This window comes from Schistocerca piceifrons, chromosome 5 (genome assembly GCF_021461385.2).
Source record: "Schistocerca piceifrons isolate TAMUIC-IGC-003096 chromosome 5, iqSchPice1.1, whole genome shotgun sequence".
Classification (NCBI taxonomy): Eukaryota; Metazoa; Arthropoda; class Insecta; order Orthoptera; family Acrididae; genus Schistocerca; species Schistocerca piceifrons.
The window spans coordinates 284,220,986-284,240,494 of NC_060142.1; the positions used below are offsets into that span (position 1 = coordinate 284,220,986).

Sequence of the window (19,509 nt, forward strand, 5' to 3'; positions counted from 1 at the left end):
AGAGGAACACTTAGTTTGCCAACATAATCCATATTCAAGTAGGTCGTCAGTTTACTGTTCTTTAGGCAGAGCTCAGACTTATCAGTTACGAACTATCGGTGACCGTGCAGACGAAACAAATGAGAACGTCCCTCCCCCCCCCCCCCCCCCCCCCCTCCTCGCTCCGAACTCCAACGGCGTGCAGACATTCTCCTCTGGATCGTCATTGCCTTCTAAGATGAATCCTCTCTTGTGTATTCAGTTCTGCCTAATTATGGAGACACTATAATATGGGGACAGAAGCTGTCAACAGCATTAAATTATTGGGGTTACAGTTTGATAATAAACACAGATGGGCAGTATATGACAGGATAACTAACAATTTATTTTCAGTATGAATGTTGTCGTTGGTGGAACGATGATCTAGCATACTGTAATTGCATTCATTCCATAAAATTAAGCATATTGGACAAAAAAATCGCCATCCCCAGAAGGAATCATGGTAATACCATGCAAAACCGCCTCAAATCTTGAGAAGCGAGTCAATTCGGTAAGGAAAAGAGCCCTCGATAGTCGACTAAAACCACTCACTGATGATTAGATTTCGTCGAGTTACGAATTGCAGGGCTCTTATTGCTGTATTTCACGCACTGTTCTAAATAGTTTTAGACGTTTTGTATGAAAGCATTAGGTTGGTGTAGTAGTTCGTAGCGTTTCTGTTTTGCATGTTGGTACTACGGTTGCTCTGCGTTTATTAATCGATTGTCATTTTTTTTATTTGTAGTTCACTGTTGCTATTTGAGTCTACATATTGCCATTTTCTCATTTGGACATTGTGAATGGAGCTGTGGACGGTAGAAAATGGAGAACCAAGTGGAGAAATCCGAAGATTTCTGACATATTCTTCTATTTGAGCTCAATGGAGGGGTGACAACAGTGGAGATAGCCAGAAACATATGCGCCGTGTAGTGGATAATGTCGTTGGACAGAACACAGCAAGAAGATGGTTTTCCCATTTTAAAGAAGATCGTTTTGACATTGGTTACCGTCCACGTTCAGGAATACCTTCCGGTTTTTATGAAGATGACTTAAACTCATTAATCCACAACGATCCACGTCAGTGTGCTCGCGAGCTGCCAAACGTTGTGAACTGTGATTATTCCACCATCGTGTGACTTTGCATGCACTGGAGAATGTTCAAAAATCGGGTGTGTGGTTATCATTGGCTCTTAGCCAAAATCACAAAAATCAGCCCTATGTCCATCTCTACTTGTTCGTCATCCATGGCTCGTGAACAGCAGCACCAACCATTCCTATCGCGTGCCGTTACTGTTGACGAGAAATTGTGTCTTTATGCTGACATAAGGAAAAAAGCAGCAACACCCAGTACAAAAGACTGTGTGCCTGCACGAAAGATATCATGATGCATCGGTTCCACGCCCACACCAACGTGATGGTCAACACACAAAAGGTCTAAGGTCTACTGTCATCTCTGCATATTTGTTAGTTTTCACTAAGTGAGGTCTCTCAGGATGCGATGTTTGCGTACGTCTGGTTACGATTAACCATCATCGTGAGATGGATTTGGTCGAAAGTTGAACGAAATTTATAAGGAAAAACGTGCCAAGGCAAGAGCCAAGGGGAAAAATTTGCGATAGTTAGGTGTGGTTGTAAGAGCCGTAGCGGTTTTCTTGCTGACTGCAACATATCATGCAAGAGTAGATTTTGTTAGTAGTGGGTGTCATGCAGGCGGATACTTTTGACGTTGCGGAGCGATGTTTCTCGGCGGATGAAGTTGGGTACCGGTGTTAGCTTCTCGGTCAACACCAGCATATCTGTAGCAGTTGGGTTCATCATCGGGTAGTGTTCGATAGGTCATATAGCGGATCACAGCGTAGGCTCTGAGCACTATCGGACTCAACTTCTGAGTTCATCAGTCCCCTAGAACTTAGAACTAATTAAACCTAACTAATCTAGGGACATCACACACATCCATGCCCGAGGCAGGATTCGAACCTGCGACCGTAGCGGTTGCGCGGTTCCAGACTGTAGCGCCTAGAACCGCTCGGCCACTCCGGCCGACCACAGTGTAGGGTAGCGTTGGCGGATTGTTTGTGCGTTATTGTGCGAGCTTGTCGGCTTCCCTGCTGTAGCAAGTTGGCCGACTGTGATAGTAGCTGGAATATCCAGTCAGTGTTGCTGATGTGGAGGGGCTTACCGACGTTGTCGCTTGTGAAAAAAATGGTTCAAATGGCTCTGAGCACTATGGGACTCAACTGCTGAGGTCATTAGTCCCCTAGAACTTAGAACTAGTTAAACCTAACTAACCTAAGGACATCACAAACATCCATGCCCGAGGCAGGATTCGAACCTGCGACCGTAGCGGTCTTGCAGTTCCAGACTGCAGCGCCTTTAACCGCACGGCCACTTCGGCCGGCTTCGCTTGTGAATGTAAGTTATCTCGCCATAGGTGGTTACGCCCCAGCTATCAGTGTCTTTGGCCGCTTATGCTTCCACCTATGGTTGTGATCATAGCTTCCCAGAGTAGGGATGAAAGGATTGATCGGGTGTCTAGAGTTCCTGTGCAGTCGTGTGGCGAGTTTTTTGAATGCTTCCTTGAGGGTTTCAAGGCAGTATTCATTGCGAAGATACACGGTCCAGGTGTAGCTTGGAGCGTTGCTGATGATGCGTAGCACTTTGTTCTGTATGATCTGCAGGCGGCGCAGGCGTGTAGTCGCTGCATTTCCCTAGACGGGAGCTGCTTACATCATAAGAGGTCAATGACTGGTGGAACAGCGACGGTGTGATGTACTACGAATTGTTTGCTCAAGGTGTAACCATCATTAGTCCGGCGCCTCGTGGCTTCTACGGTCGCAGGTTCGAATCCTGCCTCGGGCATGGACATGTGTGATGTCCTTAGGTTAGTTAGGTTTAAGTCTAGGGGACTGATGGCCTCAGATGTTAAGTCCCATAACCATCACTGCTGGCATTTGTCGTCAACAACTGAGACGTCTTATAGACGCAGTCCTAGAACATCGACCAGGAAGACTGCGTGAAGCTGTACTACTCCACGATAACGCCCACACGCAGACTGCTAGACTGAAAAAAAGAGCGTTGTACAGGTGTTTTGGGAAGTCATTACACGCCCAGTTTATTAACCTGACCTTGAACCCTCGGATTTTCATGTTTTCGTGCCTCTTTCGTACAACAATGAAGTTGCTTTCCGGATGAAAATGCGCTCCGAACTTGGTTCGAAGACGTCTTCACCTCAAAACTATGTGATTTGTACAGTCACGAATGGAAAAGATGCCCCAGCGTTAGCAGGCTGTTGTAAGTAGTGAAAGAGAATATATTATTGATGACTAAACCCTCTGTTGTGTGTATGTGTTGTGTTTATTGAATTTACGGAAAAACGCTACGAACTTATGCACCAACCCAATAAGATCGGGTGATTTAGCCGGTCAGTCTCGGTGGAAACCAGGAACATACGCGTTCAGCCCTGGGAACACGGCTGTTGTCATTTTGATGGATGGCAGTGTTCACACCATACTCATCGTCGAGGTGCAGAGGAAAGGACAATACTTGATCACTCAGAATGTTGTAGAGTTCACGGCTGAATGGGTGCGCACAAGTCACTGTACAAAAAACTCCACCACAACATCACAGAATCACCTCCGGACTCAACTACAACCTACACACACTGCGGATTAAACGCCTCATTGGCTGTATGTACACTTAGAGACATTGCAGCATTTGGAAAGAGAATAAATCGCGACTGGTCGAGCCACACAGCGCGCTACTGCTTCGTTTCTGTGTTGTTTGCCGTTCCGTGAAATGAGCTTCCGCTAAGTACCCTTCTTCCAAATGTCCCTTGCATGCAGATCCTGCAGGCGCCACGAGCAGCGCTTTGAAAATCTCCACCAATGAAGAACCTCCAGGCCACCGACTTACGAAGATCGCCAGGATGATGCTAAGAGCGGCGGGCACCTGGACACCAATCTTCAAGATAACTTCTAGTCGTTAGTTGGTGCCAAACATTTCGCTGAATTGTTGATAGTTAGCTCTACCGGCAAACATTCAGTGTAAAGTCCGTGCATAATACAGTGAGCGGCGATCAGTGACCAATGTTCTGCCAAAGCGCTGGGCGAGATCGTTCGTTTGTTCGGAAGGGGAAACCAACATCGTTTGTTCGCTTTCGGTAGGTTGGCGACACACTGCGATGACACAATCGAGGAGCACGCCCAGTGATGTTTCTCAAACGATTTTACAGAAACCACTCGGAAAAAAATCATGTTTGAATTACTTATAGCTTCATATGTCAGCTTCGTCATGAGACCCTCATTTCCTTAAGGGTTGTGGTTATCATGATATTTGCATTTAAGTAAGACACTATGCGAAATTCCAAAACGTTTGAAATGAAAAATACGGGTCGCTACGATTTTGCTGTTAATGCGTATTACATAATATGTTGCTGCGTATGAAATTTAGCTAAGGTATGGTATTTTTCCTTACATTTGGATGCAGGTTCCTATCTGTCACCAATTCGAGAACACTTATTGTATGTGGCATGCTCATATACTACCGCGCGGCAACTGTAAAGACAGGATGAAATGTCCACAACATTTCTTATAATTCACAAACGGTTTGAGATATCGAAATGAGATTTTGGCAAATGATAGCACGCACAGAGGAGAGAATTTAGCCATGTGGTTATTACGCGAGACTTCATTATCTACCACGTTATTCCAGTAACTGCAGACTTTTTTGATGAAAAAATGAAATTTTAAGGGCCATCGATAGCTGGTGAAACGAGGAATGCTGTGGGTTTTGAAACAACTTAAGTGAAGACATTACGAACAATTTTAATAAACATTTTTGGAACAGCAAAAGAAAAATGTTTAAAAAATTTTTCTTTTTAAAATTCAGTCTTGATCGCACCACGTATGCTACAAGAAAAACAGGTAACCGGTTTCGGTCATATCACATGACCATCGTCAGACCTGTAATTTAATTTAGAAAGTGATAGAAACCTTACTAGATTGACAATAAAATATGAAAAATGCTTATAAAGATAAAATACAATAAGACTTGTTATACCCATGGCATCTTTCGAAGATGGTAGGTGGAGCACTCTTCTCAGCTACTGTGATGTCAACCAGTTGACATCACAGCAGCTGAGAAGAGTGCTCCACCTACCATCTTCGAAGGATGATGATGGTCATGTGATATGACCGAAACCGGTCACTTATGTTCTTGTAGCATACGTGGTGCGATCAAGACTCAATTTTAAAAAGAAAAAATTTTTGAAGACATTACGATTTTATTTTTGTACCGAAGATGCGCTTTTTCATAAGCTATCGGCGTTACTTGTCCTCAGTTCCTCACTTAATAATCTTAATAAAGCAGTGTTTCAGCATTCTCTCGTAACTGCATCCACACAATTTGTTAGTAACGTGACATTGTGTAAAGTCAGCTTTATTTTGTCAAAAGGAGCTACATTTTTAACATTGGAACAAAGAGAATGAAGCTTTTAAACCAAATTCGCCACTGATGACGCTTCTATGATTGTTGCAAATGGTTAACAAGTCAGGCGAAAATAAATAGCTACTTTCGTTGTATTTTCAGCGCAATTTCTTTAAGATAATAACCAAAGCATAGATGGCAGTAGATCTCTTTTGATAGTCACCATGTAAGTGTGGGCATGGAGGGGTCCAATTAATAATTATGAAAAATACGAGTGTAGGCTTCAGTTTAGAACTCTACTTCCCCTCCAGCCCTCAGCATTTCCCCTACACCATGTTGACCACCTGTTGGCAGTCCTCACCACTATCACTCTCTCCACACTTTCCCTTCCAGTTGTGCATCTACTGGCTACATTATTCTGCATACACTCTATGTGGATGCACGCCCATGTCAGGCCACTGCTTATTGCTGGCCACAGCTGCCACAGATTGTCAATACAAGTTGAGTGAATTATATTTATTTAAAGTACACTTGTGTCAACTAATCTTATGCTGGCCTGCTCATATTCCTACGTCATCACGTCCTTTGGCCACCTTCCGGGCACTTATCATTAGCAACGAGGACATAACATTTGTCTCCCCAAACATATAGGCTGCTGACTCACAAGATAATAAACTGTTTGAGATAAACTTACATTCACTGACAGTGGCATTCCTGTTGGATTTCAGACCCACTGTAATTGACAAGATATGACTCTCTTCCTTACACTCTGTCTTCAGGCCACAAGTGGCCCATCGGGACCATTCGACCGCCGTGTCATCCTCAGCGGAGGATGTGGATAGTAGGGGTATGTGGTCAGCACACCGCTCTCCCGGTCGTTATTATGGTTTTGATGGCCGGAGCCGCTACTATTCGATCGAGTAGCTCCTCAATTGGCATCACGAGGCAGAGTGCTCCCCGAAAAATGGCAACAGCACATGGCGGCCACACCAGACAGCACTTAACTTCGGTGATCTGACAGAAACTGGTGTATCCACTGTGGCAAGGCCGTTGCCACTCTCTTCTTTGGATCCTTTTATGACCATTGTTTTTTCACCCTGTTCCATGACTTCGAGTGGTACACCATTCCTCGTAGTCACACACAGTCTTCGTTGTTACACCCTTTACTCTGTAACTTCATTTACGGTGTAGTCATGGGGACATCATTCTCTCACTTCTCCATGTTGAGCCATCTGACAACGCTGATCCCATACAACCAACTGGCACATACACTCCACTTGATTTTTATGGCTTACATCAACAGTGGAAGATAATGTGACCATGTGGTGCCACATATACAACATCACAGAACCGCAAACCAACCGTTGTGCTCATTTAAGGGATTGGTTTTATTTTTGTCCAGTGATCGGACAGATCAGATACTGAAGTGACTTCTTCACTTAAGATCATAAGAATACAATGTGAATTTTCTTTATATGAATTAAAGGTCTTTGTGTTGATGCCAGTTCAATGACATCTATTTGTTAACTGCTGCTTCTCAGTACATACTGAAGTGACAAAAGTTATGGGATACATCCTAATACCATGTCGGACATCCTTTTGCCCAGTGAAGCGTAGCAACTCGATTTCACGTGGACCCAAAAAGCTACGTGGACCCAAAAAGCCATTGGAAGTCTTGTGCAGAAATACTGAGCCATGCTGTCCCTATAGTCGTTTATAATTGCGAAATTGTTACCTAAGCAGGATTTTGTGATGAACTGACCGGTTGATCACGTCCCATAAATGTTCGATGGGATTTATGTCGGGGGATTTGGGTGGCCAAGTCGTTTGCTCGAATGATCTTCAAATCAGTCGTGAGCAATTGGGGGCCACTTACATGTTCTGGATCATTATGTCCATGAATGGCTGCAAATGTTCTCCAAGTTGCCAAACTAACCATTTCCAGTCAATGATCGATTCCGGTGGAGCAGAGGACACAGCCTACACCTTTATGGATCCAGCCTTGTTGAAAACTTGGTTGCATGGCTTCATGGGGTCTGCACCGCACTCGAACCGTACCATCAGCTCCTACCAACTGAAATCGGGACTCACATACCAGGCCACGGTTTTCCAGTCGTCTAGAGTCCAACCGATATGGTCACCAGCCCAGGAGAGGCGCAGCAGGCGATGTCGTGCTGTTAGCAAAGGCAGTCGGGTCGGTCGTCTTCTGCCATAGCCCATTAACGCCAAATTTCGCAGCACTGTCTTAACGGATACGTTCATCACATATCCAACATTGATTTCTGCGGTTCTTTCACGCAGTTTTGCATGTCTATTAGCCATGAGAACTCAAGGCAAATGCTACTGCTCTCGGTCGTTAAATGAAGGCCGTCAGTTTCTGCGTTGTCCGTAGTGAGAGGTATTGTCCGAAATGTGGTATTCTCGACAGACTCGTGACACTATGGAACTCAGAATACTGAATTGCCTACCGATTTCCAAAATGGAACATCCCATGCATCTAGCTCCAACTGCCATTCCGCGTTCAGTCTTTTAATTCCCGCCGTGTGGCCGTAATCACGTCGGAAACTTTTTCACGTGAATCACCTGAGCACATATGACGGCCCCAGCATTGCACTGCCCTTCTGTGCCTTGTATAAACTATACTACCGCCATCTATAAATGTGTTTATCGCTATCACATGACTTTGTCACCTCAATGTGTTACTCATAAACAGATATTCTACGTTCTAAGCAAGGAGTGCGCCATGGTTGCAGCCTGTCAATAATATTGTTCAGTCTGATCTTTGTACGAGGAGTAAAAAGAAACTAAGGAGATATTTTGAAAGCGAATGAAAATTCAGGGAGAAGAAATAAAAACTTTACGATTTGCTGACGTCCTTTTTATTCTGCCAGAAGTGGCAAAGAACTTTGAATAATCCATTGAATGAAATTCATAGTGCATTAAAAAAGAGGTTATTAGATGAATATAAATAAAGAAGAGATTGTCTGAAACAGAGAAATATGGCAACAAAGAGTATAAATTTAAGGGTTGAGAAGCATTTTATGGAAGTATTTGTTTGGCGTGCAGCCTTGTATTCAAATGGGATGTCGACGATGTCAGGAAAACTTTTAAAAACATTGGGGACATACTATTCACGTAAAAACTAGCAACTTGCTATTGTAGTGATCAGTGTAAAGACTGGTTTGATGCAGCTTTCCACGGTATTCCTTACAGTAGAGCTGCATGTCCGCGAGAAAGTCAGTGGTTGTAGTACCTCTTACTAAAGCCATGCCATAGTACCAAACAGCCAAGCATTGTTGGCTAATCTTACAAGACCAGATCAGCTTGTTATCCAGACTGTGGCCGCTGCAACTACCGATAAGGTTGCTGTCGCTCTTCGGTAACCAGACATTCGTCTGGCCAAACCTCAGATAGCCCTCCTGTATGGTTCACCTATAGTACGGTGAATATTGCCATTAGGCATGGAAGCCAATTGACCGCAGCAAAGTTCATGGTTCCTGAGTTGGGAAATAAGCTCTATCTAGTCAAAAGTATCTGGGCACTCCTATGTACTTAGGAACTGACCACTAAATGTCACGAGACGCAACCCGTCAGTATGAAGGATTCGTGCAGTGCTGTGCTGTCAGTAGAAAAACAGTGACACCAGAATGGATCGGTCAGGGGAACACAGTGTCGGCGGCTCGTGGTCTTGAGGTAGCGTTCTCGCTTTCCGTGCACGAGGTCCCGGGTTCGATTCCCGTTGGGGTCGGGGATTTTCTCTGCCTCGAGATGACTGGGTGTTGTGTGTCTCTCATCATCATTTCATCTTCATTCACTCGCAAGTCGCCGTAGTGTCGGTGGCCAAACCGCCCCGTGAGGAGTCTCCCAGCCACCAATGAAATACGCTTATTATTAGGGGAGCACAGTGCATTCGAACGTAGTCCAGCCATTGGATGTCAACCCTTCCAGAGTTGTCCAGATCGACTGTTGGTAATGTAATTGTGAAATGGGAACCCAAAGGAACAACCGGAGGTAAACCAATACCAGGCAGATCTCATGTACTGGCAGGCAGTACCTCATTGTTGAGGTTAGGCGAAATCAGCGGAAGGAATCATTCGTGAGTTCCAAAATGCTACCAGCAGTCCATCTAGCACAATGCCTGTGTGTAAGGAGTTAAAAAGCTCCTCAACCTACAGGTCACTGGTAGGCGACACTTGAGGTGGTGTAACGTGGGACGACACCATACGATGCGTGACTGAAAACGACCGATTTGGAGTATTAATCACGCTGTATCCAGTGGCAAATCGATGTGAGGGTTTGGGTTTGGGGAACGCTTGGAGAACGTTACCTGCTATCAGTGAAGTGCCAACATCGAAGTACAGGGGGGATAGCGTTACAGGACGTGGTCCATTACTGCAGTTTAGAAAACGCTAAATGCAGGAGGATGTGAACTTATTTTACAGCATTGCGAATTCCTCACAGTAAAGGAACATTTCGGGGAAGACACCTGTTTGTTTCTGCATCGTAATGCGACCTATGATAAAACAGCATCTCTGGAGCAGTGGCTTGTGGACAATAACATTTCCTGTAGTGGACAGGTCTCCCCGCGATCCCAGCCTTTACCCAACAGAACACCTTTGGAGTGAGTTTGAAGGTTGACCTCACTCCACATCCCACCCCCTGGTTTTAGCTCTTGAGGAAGAATGGGCTACCATTCATCCACAGACATTCAGACACCTCATTTAAAGTGTCGCCAGCAGAGTTCAAGCTGCCATAATGGCGAAGGCCGACACATACCACGTTAAACGTCGACTGATAGGTATCCAGATACTTTTTATGAAATAGTGTAGTGCATTTAAACTTGCTGCCTCAAATCCTGTGCCGGCCCTGGTGGCCGAACGGTTCTAGGCGCCTCAGTCCGGAACCGCGAAACTGCTACGGTCGCAGGTTCGAATCCTGCCTCGGGCATGGATGTGTGTGATGTCCTTAGGTTAGTTAGGTTTAAGTAGTTCTAGGTTCTTGGCGACTAATGACCTCCGATGTTAAGTCCCATAGTGCTCAGAGCCATTTGAATCATTTAAATCCTGTGTTCTGAAGTCAATATGGAAACAATACGTTAGAAAGTTCTCAGGTGATAAAGTATTACCATAAGTGCGAAATGTCCTCTGATTGCTCCTAATCACATACGATCTCATTGGATCATGGATTATCACACTTTTTCAAACAGCCCGGTATGGTCTCAAATTTTTCACAAACTTCCATGAAACATTGATAAAGTACTGGGATATTAGGAATGTATGCTACAGATATCAGTTATGCTTTAAAGAATAGACCCTTAGGCGTTAAGAAAACCACAATATTAAGATGGCTCTTGGTGTAACAATTGCGTAGGTTCTTGCATCAGCCATTGAGCTCCCTTGTGATTGTCTTGAACCATCCATCAACACTGTATTCTAAGTATTATGCGAACTCTTTAGTTGGGTTGGGGGCAAGGGGGGGGGGGAGGGTCGTTTTTAACTATGGTTGCAGAAGATACTGGTATACATCGGGCCTAAACTCCCTCGTTCGCGACTCCCTAAGCAAGCAATTGCGCTGGAGTCGGTATAAATGCTTAGTGTACTCCATCGTGCTTTGGATTACGCTTTGCTTGTTGTTTTCTTTTCTTATTCTGAAATGGGTGGAGAGACTAAAGGGGGTTGGGGTACGATTTTCACAACACCAGAAGGACTTGGTGATCCCTACGACCGTGTGTCAGGTCTGCTTTAGCAGAAGCAGGGAACACGTGTGTAGGCTACCAGCCCTGCTGGTTGGTGACGGGGTTTGTTCCCCTGTACTGCTCCTCATCCCTCGGGCTGTCAAAGTTCTCATTTGTTTACACTCGCGACCGTCTGCCGTGTTATAGTGTCTGCACTACATGCGCACTTGTTTCAGGCAATGTTTGGCACCAACCCATTGTCAGTGGCTGCACCAGGATGCGACGGGGACAACTTCGTCTTCGACATCGCCACATCTAACACCTCTGTCGGCAGGGTGAGTACGAGTATTCGGGACGTACAGTTCTATGTGAAGGCCATTGAGTATCTTAACGCAACTTATCTCTCAATGTCTTAGTGCCTGGTGCTTCACTTGTGTATACTGTATGGTCTGTACAGATTATTGTTTGTTTTTCTTTAATTGAATTTTTATGTTGTTCACAAATTGCAACATCATCTAAACTTTGCTCACTAATTAAGGCCACAGATATGTGGTCTTTTCCTAATGTACTTCTGACCAAAAAGCGAATCTGGTTGCTAGAGTCGGAGGTCTTGGTTAATCCTGGCTTTTGATTTCTTGTGGTGATATTGCTATAGAAATTGTCATCCCTATTTCTTTAGAAGTCAAATACAAACTTTCATGGATTTATCTTTAAAAATGTTTTAATAATACGAAATACTTAGATAACAGTTTTCATCCCCTTGAAAGAGTCTAACCAAAATTGTTTCCTTTTTAATTAGTGAAAGTATCAATGACAAAATTGTTTCAAATTAATTATTCAACAAACCTGCATCTGACTGTGTCTGCAAACTTGTTTCTTGCACTCCTCCATTTTGCCAGTAATGAAACATGTATTTGATCCAGCAATCAAGTTTAAGAGAATATTGCTGTTTGTGCAATAGCATTAAGATCATGCTTAAAAATTAACTTTTCTCCCTGATGTTTACTTAATGAAATTCTATCTTGACTTGAATAATGCCAGTTGTGCAAAGGCATAAAATTAGTTATTTGAAATAACTTTGCTCTGATAACTTTAGTTATACCAAAATCGATTTCAAACGATGAGCTGCACATACATATTGCATAGAGGCCTCATTTTCTTTACGTTCTTTCATTGGTGGGTAACTTCACTTTACTACTAATTTTCATATTCAGTACAAGCAAAGGATGTGGATTATGGTTCAGGCTGTTAGATTTAAACACAATGTTGATCTCAGTATATATATATTGTTAAAATTTTAAGTCATACACGAGACCTACCATTTCCAACATTTTTGTAGCATGAATCACTCTTACAAAAAATTTTACAAAATGCTTACTGTGTCAAACCTTGGACATACAAATCCTAACTCTGAACATTATCTGACAAAAACCATTTTTGAAATCATTATATATTATGTCCCATTTTTGTGCTAAAGTTTGCTCATTGTAACTGCACAGCGAGTGTGTGTTCTACCTTAAAACTGTCACCACATGTCTACTTCCTCTGGGCATCTAGCTGTGACTCACGAGTTTTTTACTGCGTGCACCCGGCTCTCTTAACCATCAAAGATCCTCCTACTCAAAGATATTATACTCATTCCACCTTGCAGTTGGCAACTACCGACTTTTATTTTCTCGATCTACCGTGATCAGACCTTAGCACGTACCTTTCACCCTACTTTACCCCCTTACGGGCCGAATTTCCAAAAAACACTGAAGACCACATTTCTTATTGCTAACAGAGAAGCCAAATGCAAATTTTCAGGGATTTAGTTTCAAATTTTTTTTTGTAATGAAATATTTCTATATAAACTTTCATCCCCTATTTTAAGGCTCTAGGGGTCGAATTTCCAAAAACATTGTAACATGTCTTTTTTTCATTTGTATCGTGAAGCCAGATATAACGTTTCTTAGATTTAGCTGTGGAAATGCTTCAATAATAATGATATAATTTCATAAAAATTTTCATCCTCTTTAGGAGTTGAGTTTCCAAAAAAATTGAAGCATGTAATTTCACATCTCTAACCAAGAAACCAAATACCAGTTTTCATGGACTTAGCTTTAAAAATCCTTTCACAATGAAATATTTTCCTAAAAAAATATTTTTTTTATTTCTAGCAAAGAAATCAAATACAAATTTTCATAGGTTTAGTTTCAAATTTCCATTAAAAATTTCATCCCACATTTCTCCTGCTTAGAGCTTGAATTTCCTAAAACACTGAAAAACACATATTTCTCTATTTCTGACCGAGAAACCGAATACCAATTTTCGTAGGTCTAGCTTCAAAATTGGCTTAACAGCGACATATTTTCAAAAAACTTTTCACTCCTTATTTCAACCCCTCAGGAGTGAAATTTCGAAAAATCTATTCTTAGACGACGCCTAGAGTATACTAAACTACTACTAAACTCCGTGCGAACAGGCCTTGGAAGGCCCAACGTCACCGACCGGCCGCCGTGTCATCCTCAGCCTACAGGTGTCGCTGTATGCGGATATGGAGCGGCATGTGGTCAGCACACCGCTTTCCTGGCCGTATGTCAGTTTACGAGACCGGAACCGCTATTTCTCAGTCAAGTAGCTCCTCAGTTTGCCTCAAAAGGGCTGAGTGCAACCTGCTTGCCAACTGCGCTCGGCAGACCGGATGGTCACCTATCCAAGTGCCATCCGTTGCCGTATAATACCAACGCCCTCTCCAAATTTCAATTTTCTGTACTTCGCGGTTTGTGCTCGGAAATTATGAATCAATCAGTTACGGTAGTGTCTTTTATACAAGGTGTTCAAAAAAAAGTGTCGAATACTTTGATAGGTGGTAGTATTCATTGAAACAAAACAAGTCCAATAAACATGAGTCCGGAAACACACACTTTTCGAGATAAACACATGTTTTTAGGAGGGTTATGTGCCACTTGGATGTGGATATTAGAGCAGTCCTTGCACTGGCGCTCTGTCTAATGTGTTACAGGGTATTATAATGTCTTATTCATTGTACACCAGATTTTACATTCCAATCACAGTTTTTTAACATTATAGATGCGCATCACGGTTTTACCGTCGTTTACTCTGATGGCTCCAAACAGGAGAATTTCCATGGCTGTTCTGTAGTGTTCCCTGATGATGTTTTCAGGATTCGCCTGCCTAATGAATATACCGTTTTCGCAGCGGAGCTCCACGCGATCCTGAAGGCACTGGAGCGGATGAACCATGTTCGGGGCAATCGATTTCTCCTCTGCTCCGATTCTCCTAGTGCCTTACAATCATTTCAGAATCTGTACCCAACTGAGGGGATGGTCCAGCTGATATATGACCAACTATACTTGCTCCATAGGCGGGGTAAGGAGGTGTCCTTCTGCTGGGTGCCTGGTCATGTAGGAATATGAACAGGCCGATCGGGCTGTCAAAAAGGCCTGCAGAGAGCAGGATGTGGTCCAGTGTCCTATTCCCTTGCAGTCTGTCATTTCTGCACTCGACAAGAAGTGCACGGAGTTGTGAGAGGAAGAATGGCTTGCGGTGACAGCCAATAAACTGCAGTTGGTAAAGTCAACAACTCGGCCGTGGCGTACCTCCTGCCGGGTGCTCAGGCGGGAAGAAGTGACCCTCACGCGTCTTCGGATCGGGCACTGTCCTCTCACACATAGCTTTCTATTACGTCGGGATGATCCCCCGTTTTGTGATGCTTGTGGTGTGCACATCTCTGTCCAGCACATTTTAACAGACTGCATTTTATACCATGATGCAAGGGCAGAAGCACAAGTTGATGGAGGTCTGCCATGTGTTTTAGCTAATGATGAGACGTGTGTGTCTAGGGTTTTAAAGTTTTGTGATGTGTCTGGACTCTGTCCTAAACTTTTAGGCTGGAGGTTTTAGTGTGTTGCAGAGTGGCTGGCCTAAACTTTTAGGCTGGAGGTTTTAGTGTGTTGCAGAGTGGCTGGCTCATCACTTTTTTCCTTGCAGTCAGCCAGCCACTTCCATCTGCTATATTGTTTTAGCTCCCTCTACCACTTTCTTCATGGGTTGTCCATGTTTTACTGCTGGTGGCATGCTTCGTCCCACGCTTCGATGTTGGTAGGCACATATTTTTCCAAGCTTGTTTCCTGTGTCTTACGTTCTGTTTTATCTTATTGTGCTGAGTCTTTTCTTGACACCCGTCTCAATCTGTTACTGAGCGGGTGCTGAAGACCTTGCCGTCGTGCGCCCATACAACCCTCTCCATCCATCCATCCATCCATCCATCTATCTGCCATTAGATGGTCCGCAGCTGTGTGGTTCGAGTCGTGTTGTAGACTACGTTGGTTTTCGTAGTGTTTTGTGTGCCTTATTGTACAGTGCTGTAACCCTGGATACATATCCTTCCAAACGCGGATTCACTTTTGTGTTTGCTGCTATTGCGCTGTTTGTATTTTCAAATGGCGCGGTACATTTCCATTTCCTCTGTCCCACCACTTGTTAGCAATGGAAACCTACTAGTCGACAAGTGAAATGGAGGATATAATATTCTGCTATGGTTTAATAAATGGACGTAGCCTGCCAGCCCGTGTCCTCTACACTGAAAAATATCTGCAGCGCAAAGTGCCCTCTGATAAGCTGTTCGGCAGACTTTCCCAGCTTGTGAGGGACACAGATATTGTATTGTATGTATGTTAACAGGGGACCTAGAAACGACGGAGAGGCTCCGTCCCCACCGCAGCCGCAGTGGTCCACAACCCCACGACGACTATCGCAGTCCACTTCACCCGTCCGCCGCCCCACACCGAACCCAGGGTTATTGTGCGGTTCGGCCCCCGGTGGACTCCCAGGGAACGTCTCACACCAGACGAGTGTAACCCCTATGTTTGCGTGGTAGAGTAATGGTGGTGAATGCGTACGTGGAGAACTTGTTTGCGCAGCAATCGCCGACATAGTGTTACAGAGGCGGAATAAGGGGAACCAGCCCGCATTCGCAGAGGCAGATGGAAAACCGCCTAAAAACCATCCACAGACTGGCCGGTTCACCGGACCTCGACACATATCCGCCAGGCGCTCCTTCCCGCCCGGAAAGCCGTGCGTTTTAGACCGCACGGCCAACCGAGCGGGCCTAGGGACACAGGTACTCAAGCACCTCGGTGGACTGACAACGGATGGCCTCTCACAGTCCACACGCCTGTCATTGTGGAGTGTTACGTTCGGGAGGAGAAACTCCTGGGACCAGCGCGGGACGAATAGCAACAGCAGAAGGCGATATCGACCTGTTAGCAAATTCACTGGAATCGGTCGTCTGCTGCCGTTGCCCATTAACGCCAGATTTCGCCGCACTGTTGTAACGGATACGTTCGTCGTGTGTAGCACAATGATTTCTGCGATTATTTCAAGCAGTTTTGATAGTCTGTTAGCACTGGCAATTCTACCATAACGCCGCTGTTCTCGGTCGTTAAATGAAGGCCGTCGGCCACTGCTTTGTACGTGGTGAGAGGTAGCGCCTGAAATTTGGTATTCTCGACACACTCTCGACACTGTGGATCTCGGAATATTGAATTCTCCAACGATTTCTGAAATGAAATGTCCATTACGTCTAGCTCCAGCTACCATTCCGCGGTAAAAGTCTTTTAATTCTCGTCATGCGGTCATAATCACGTCGGAAACTTTTTCACATGAATCACCTGATGCGCGCTTTTCAGTTCTGAAACTAGGAGGCATAAAATGTATGGAGTGTAGGACTACTGCCACCTCTAAATAAACCAGACTGCATTTATAAACGCCGAAGAACACGAAAAGCAAACAGTAATTGAGAAGGGAATGATTCCCCGTGGTTGTTCAATCAGTTCGTTGAGCATGGAGTGAAGGATACTACGGAGAATTTGGAAAGAGAGTTAAAGTTCATGGAGGAGAAGTAAAGAGTTTCTTGTTTGCCGGTGATATTGAAATTGTACAGACTGAAAAGGTCTTGGAAGAATGGTTGAAAGAAATGGATAGTATCTTGAAAAATGACCATAAAATGTACATCAATAAAAGTAGACTCGTGCTAAACCGTTGTAGCTGAATTAAATCAACTGGTGCTCATGGGACTGGATTAGGAAATGAGGCACTGAAAATAGCCTACGAGTTTCGTTACATAGTAAGTGTGATGTCCTTGTTGGTTGTTTTCTAAGTTTTTATTTTACATCGGATAATGAACGTTAAATATTATTGTGCTCACCTTTAGTCGGCCACGGAAGTGTCAATTTGTGGACTTCTTCATCGAATCAATGGTAATGTCTGCTGGAAGACGAATATATAGCAAAAAAATTTGTGTTTGGTTTAAATGAATAAGACGACGCTTATCATGAAGATATGTGCTGCATCCTTTCAAGTGTAATACAATAATCTCCTCATGATAACCAGTTGATTCTGCGAGCATATTGATAGAAATATAGTAACTCGGAATGCAATGTGCATGTTGGCTTGTCAGTTCTGACTGACAGCTCTGAATGCTAAATACAATGCAATCTTCCTTCGTCTTGAAAAATCGATCCCACCATAATTCGGTTTCCGCTTTTGTTTTTTCTGCCGAAGCGCTAGAGCAATCCAGGCCGGCGACACACCGACCGTGCACAAACGTCCGTGCAGCTTCTTATCATGCACATTTACTACACTCATCGTCCCAAATCAATATATCAAGCAAAGCGTTTCTGAAAAAGAGAAACATACACGGAAGCGCCAAAGAAACTGATATAGGCATGCGTATACAAATACAGATATATGCAAACAGACAAAATACGGCGCTGCGGTCGGCAATGCCTCTATAAAAGACAAGTGACGGGCGCAGTTGTTAAATCGGTTACTGCTGCTGCAATGGTAGGTTATCAAGATTTAAGGTAGTTTGAACGTAGTGTTATAGTCGACGCACGAGCAATGGGACACAGCATCTCCGAGGTAGCGATGAAGTGTGGATTTTCCCGTACGACCATTTCACGAGTGTACCGTGAATATCAGGAATCCGGTAAAATATCAAATCTCCGATATCGCTGCGGACGGAAAAAGATCCTGCAAGAACGGGACCAGCGACGACTGACGAGAATCGTTGAACGTAACAGAAGTGAAACTATTCCGGAAATTGCTTCAGATTTCAATGCTGGGCCATCACCAAGTGTCAGCGTGCGAACCATTCAACGAAAAATCATCGATACTGGCTTCCGGAGCCGAAGGTCCACTCGTGTAGCCTTTATGACTGCACGACACAAAGCTTTACGCCACGCCTGTTGATGACTGGAATCATGTTGTCCGGTCGAACGAGTCTCGTTTCAAGTTCCATCGAAGGGATGGACGTGTACAGGCATGGAGACAACCTCACGAATCCATGGACCCTGCATGTCAGATGGGGAGAGTTCAAACTAGTGCAGTCTCTGTAGTATTGTAGGGCGCGTGCAGTTGGAGTGATATGGGACCCCTGATACGTCTAGATACGACTCTTGACAGGTGACACGTACGTAAGCATCCTGTCTGATCACCAGCATCCATTCATATCCATTGTGCATTCCGACGGACTTGGGCAATTTCAGCACGACACCGTGACACCCCATACGTCCAGAATTGATACAGAGTGGCTCCAGGTTGAAACACTTCCGCTGGCCACCAAACTCCCCAGACTTGAACATTATTGAGTATATCTGGGATGCCTTGCAACGTGCTGTTCAGAAGAGATCTCCACCCGCCTCGTACTCTTATGGATTTATGGACAGCCCTGGAAGGCTATTCGGAAAGTAAAGCCAGATTGGTCACGAAATGGAAACCACAGTAAAAATCCGATGAAGCTTTGCACAGATGTGTTATGCAGTATCTCTAGTATTTCCGTCGTTCGCGTCACGTCCCTCATTCGAGTTGTGAGCGAACAGCGAGCACGTAAAGATGCCTATACAATAGTTTCTCTCACCAAGTATAAGGAACTGGTGAGAGGTTTTTCCTGATCCAGCCCACAGAACATAACAGTTATGCATTTTATTCTTCATGACAATATTCTCGACCACATTCTGTAGGGATAATGAAGATGTTCCTGCAGCGTTTTGATGGGAAGTATTGGATCACCCACACACAACACAAACCATAATTGGCACCCCATGAGTTTCATCTCTTCCACATGAACCGATGGCTATGAGGACAACTTTTGGCATAGACAGTGAGCTTTAGACCAGCATAGAGAATTGACGGAAAGCACAGGAGGCTGCCTTCTACGACGAGGGCATAAGAAAGTTGGTAAAAAGCTACGACAAATGTCCAAGTCGGAGCAGTGAATATGTAGAGAAGTAGCTGGAAAATGTAGCTGGATGTTTAAAATAAAACTTTTTGGTTTTCTCGCGAGTGATCGATCTTACTTTCCGAATATCCATCATAATCTACGTATG

At 44.2% G+C, this 19,509-nt stretch overlaps 1 protein-coding gene across 1 annotated transcript in view; it reads left to right on the forward strand.

Moving 5' to 3' along the window:
• LOC124798945 (ureidoglycolate dehydrogenase (NAD(+))-like) overlaps window positions 1-19,509 on the forward strand; it is a 104,874-nt gene that overhangs the window by 31,460 nt on the left and 53,905 nt on the right. Inside the window, exon 5 of the mRNA XM_047262479.1 lies at window positions 11,353-11,451. Coding sequence (XP_047118435.1) covers window positions 11,353-11,451 — 99 coding nt within the window. The remainder of the gene's footprint in view (window positions 1-11,352; window positions 11,452-19,509) is intronic.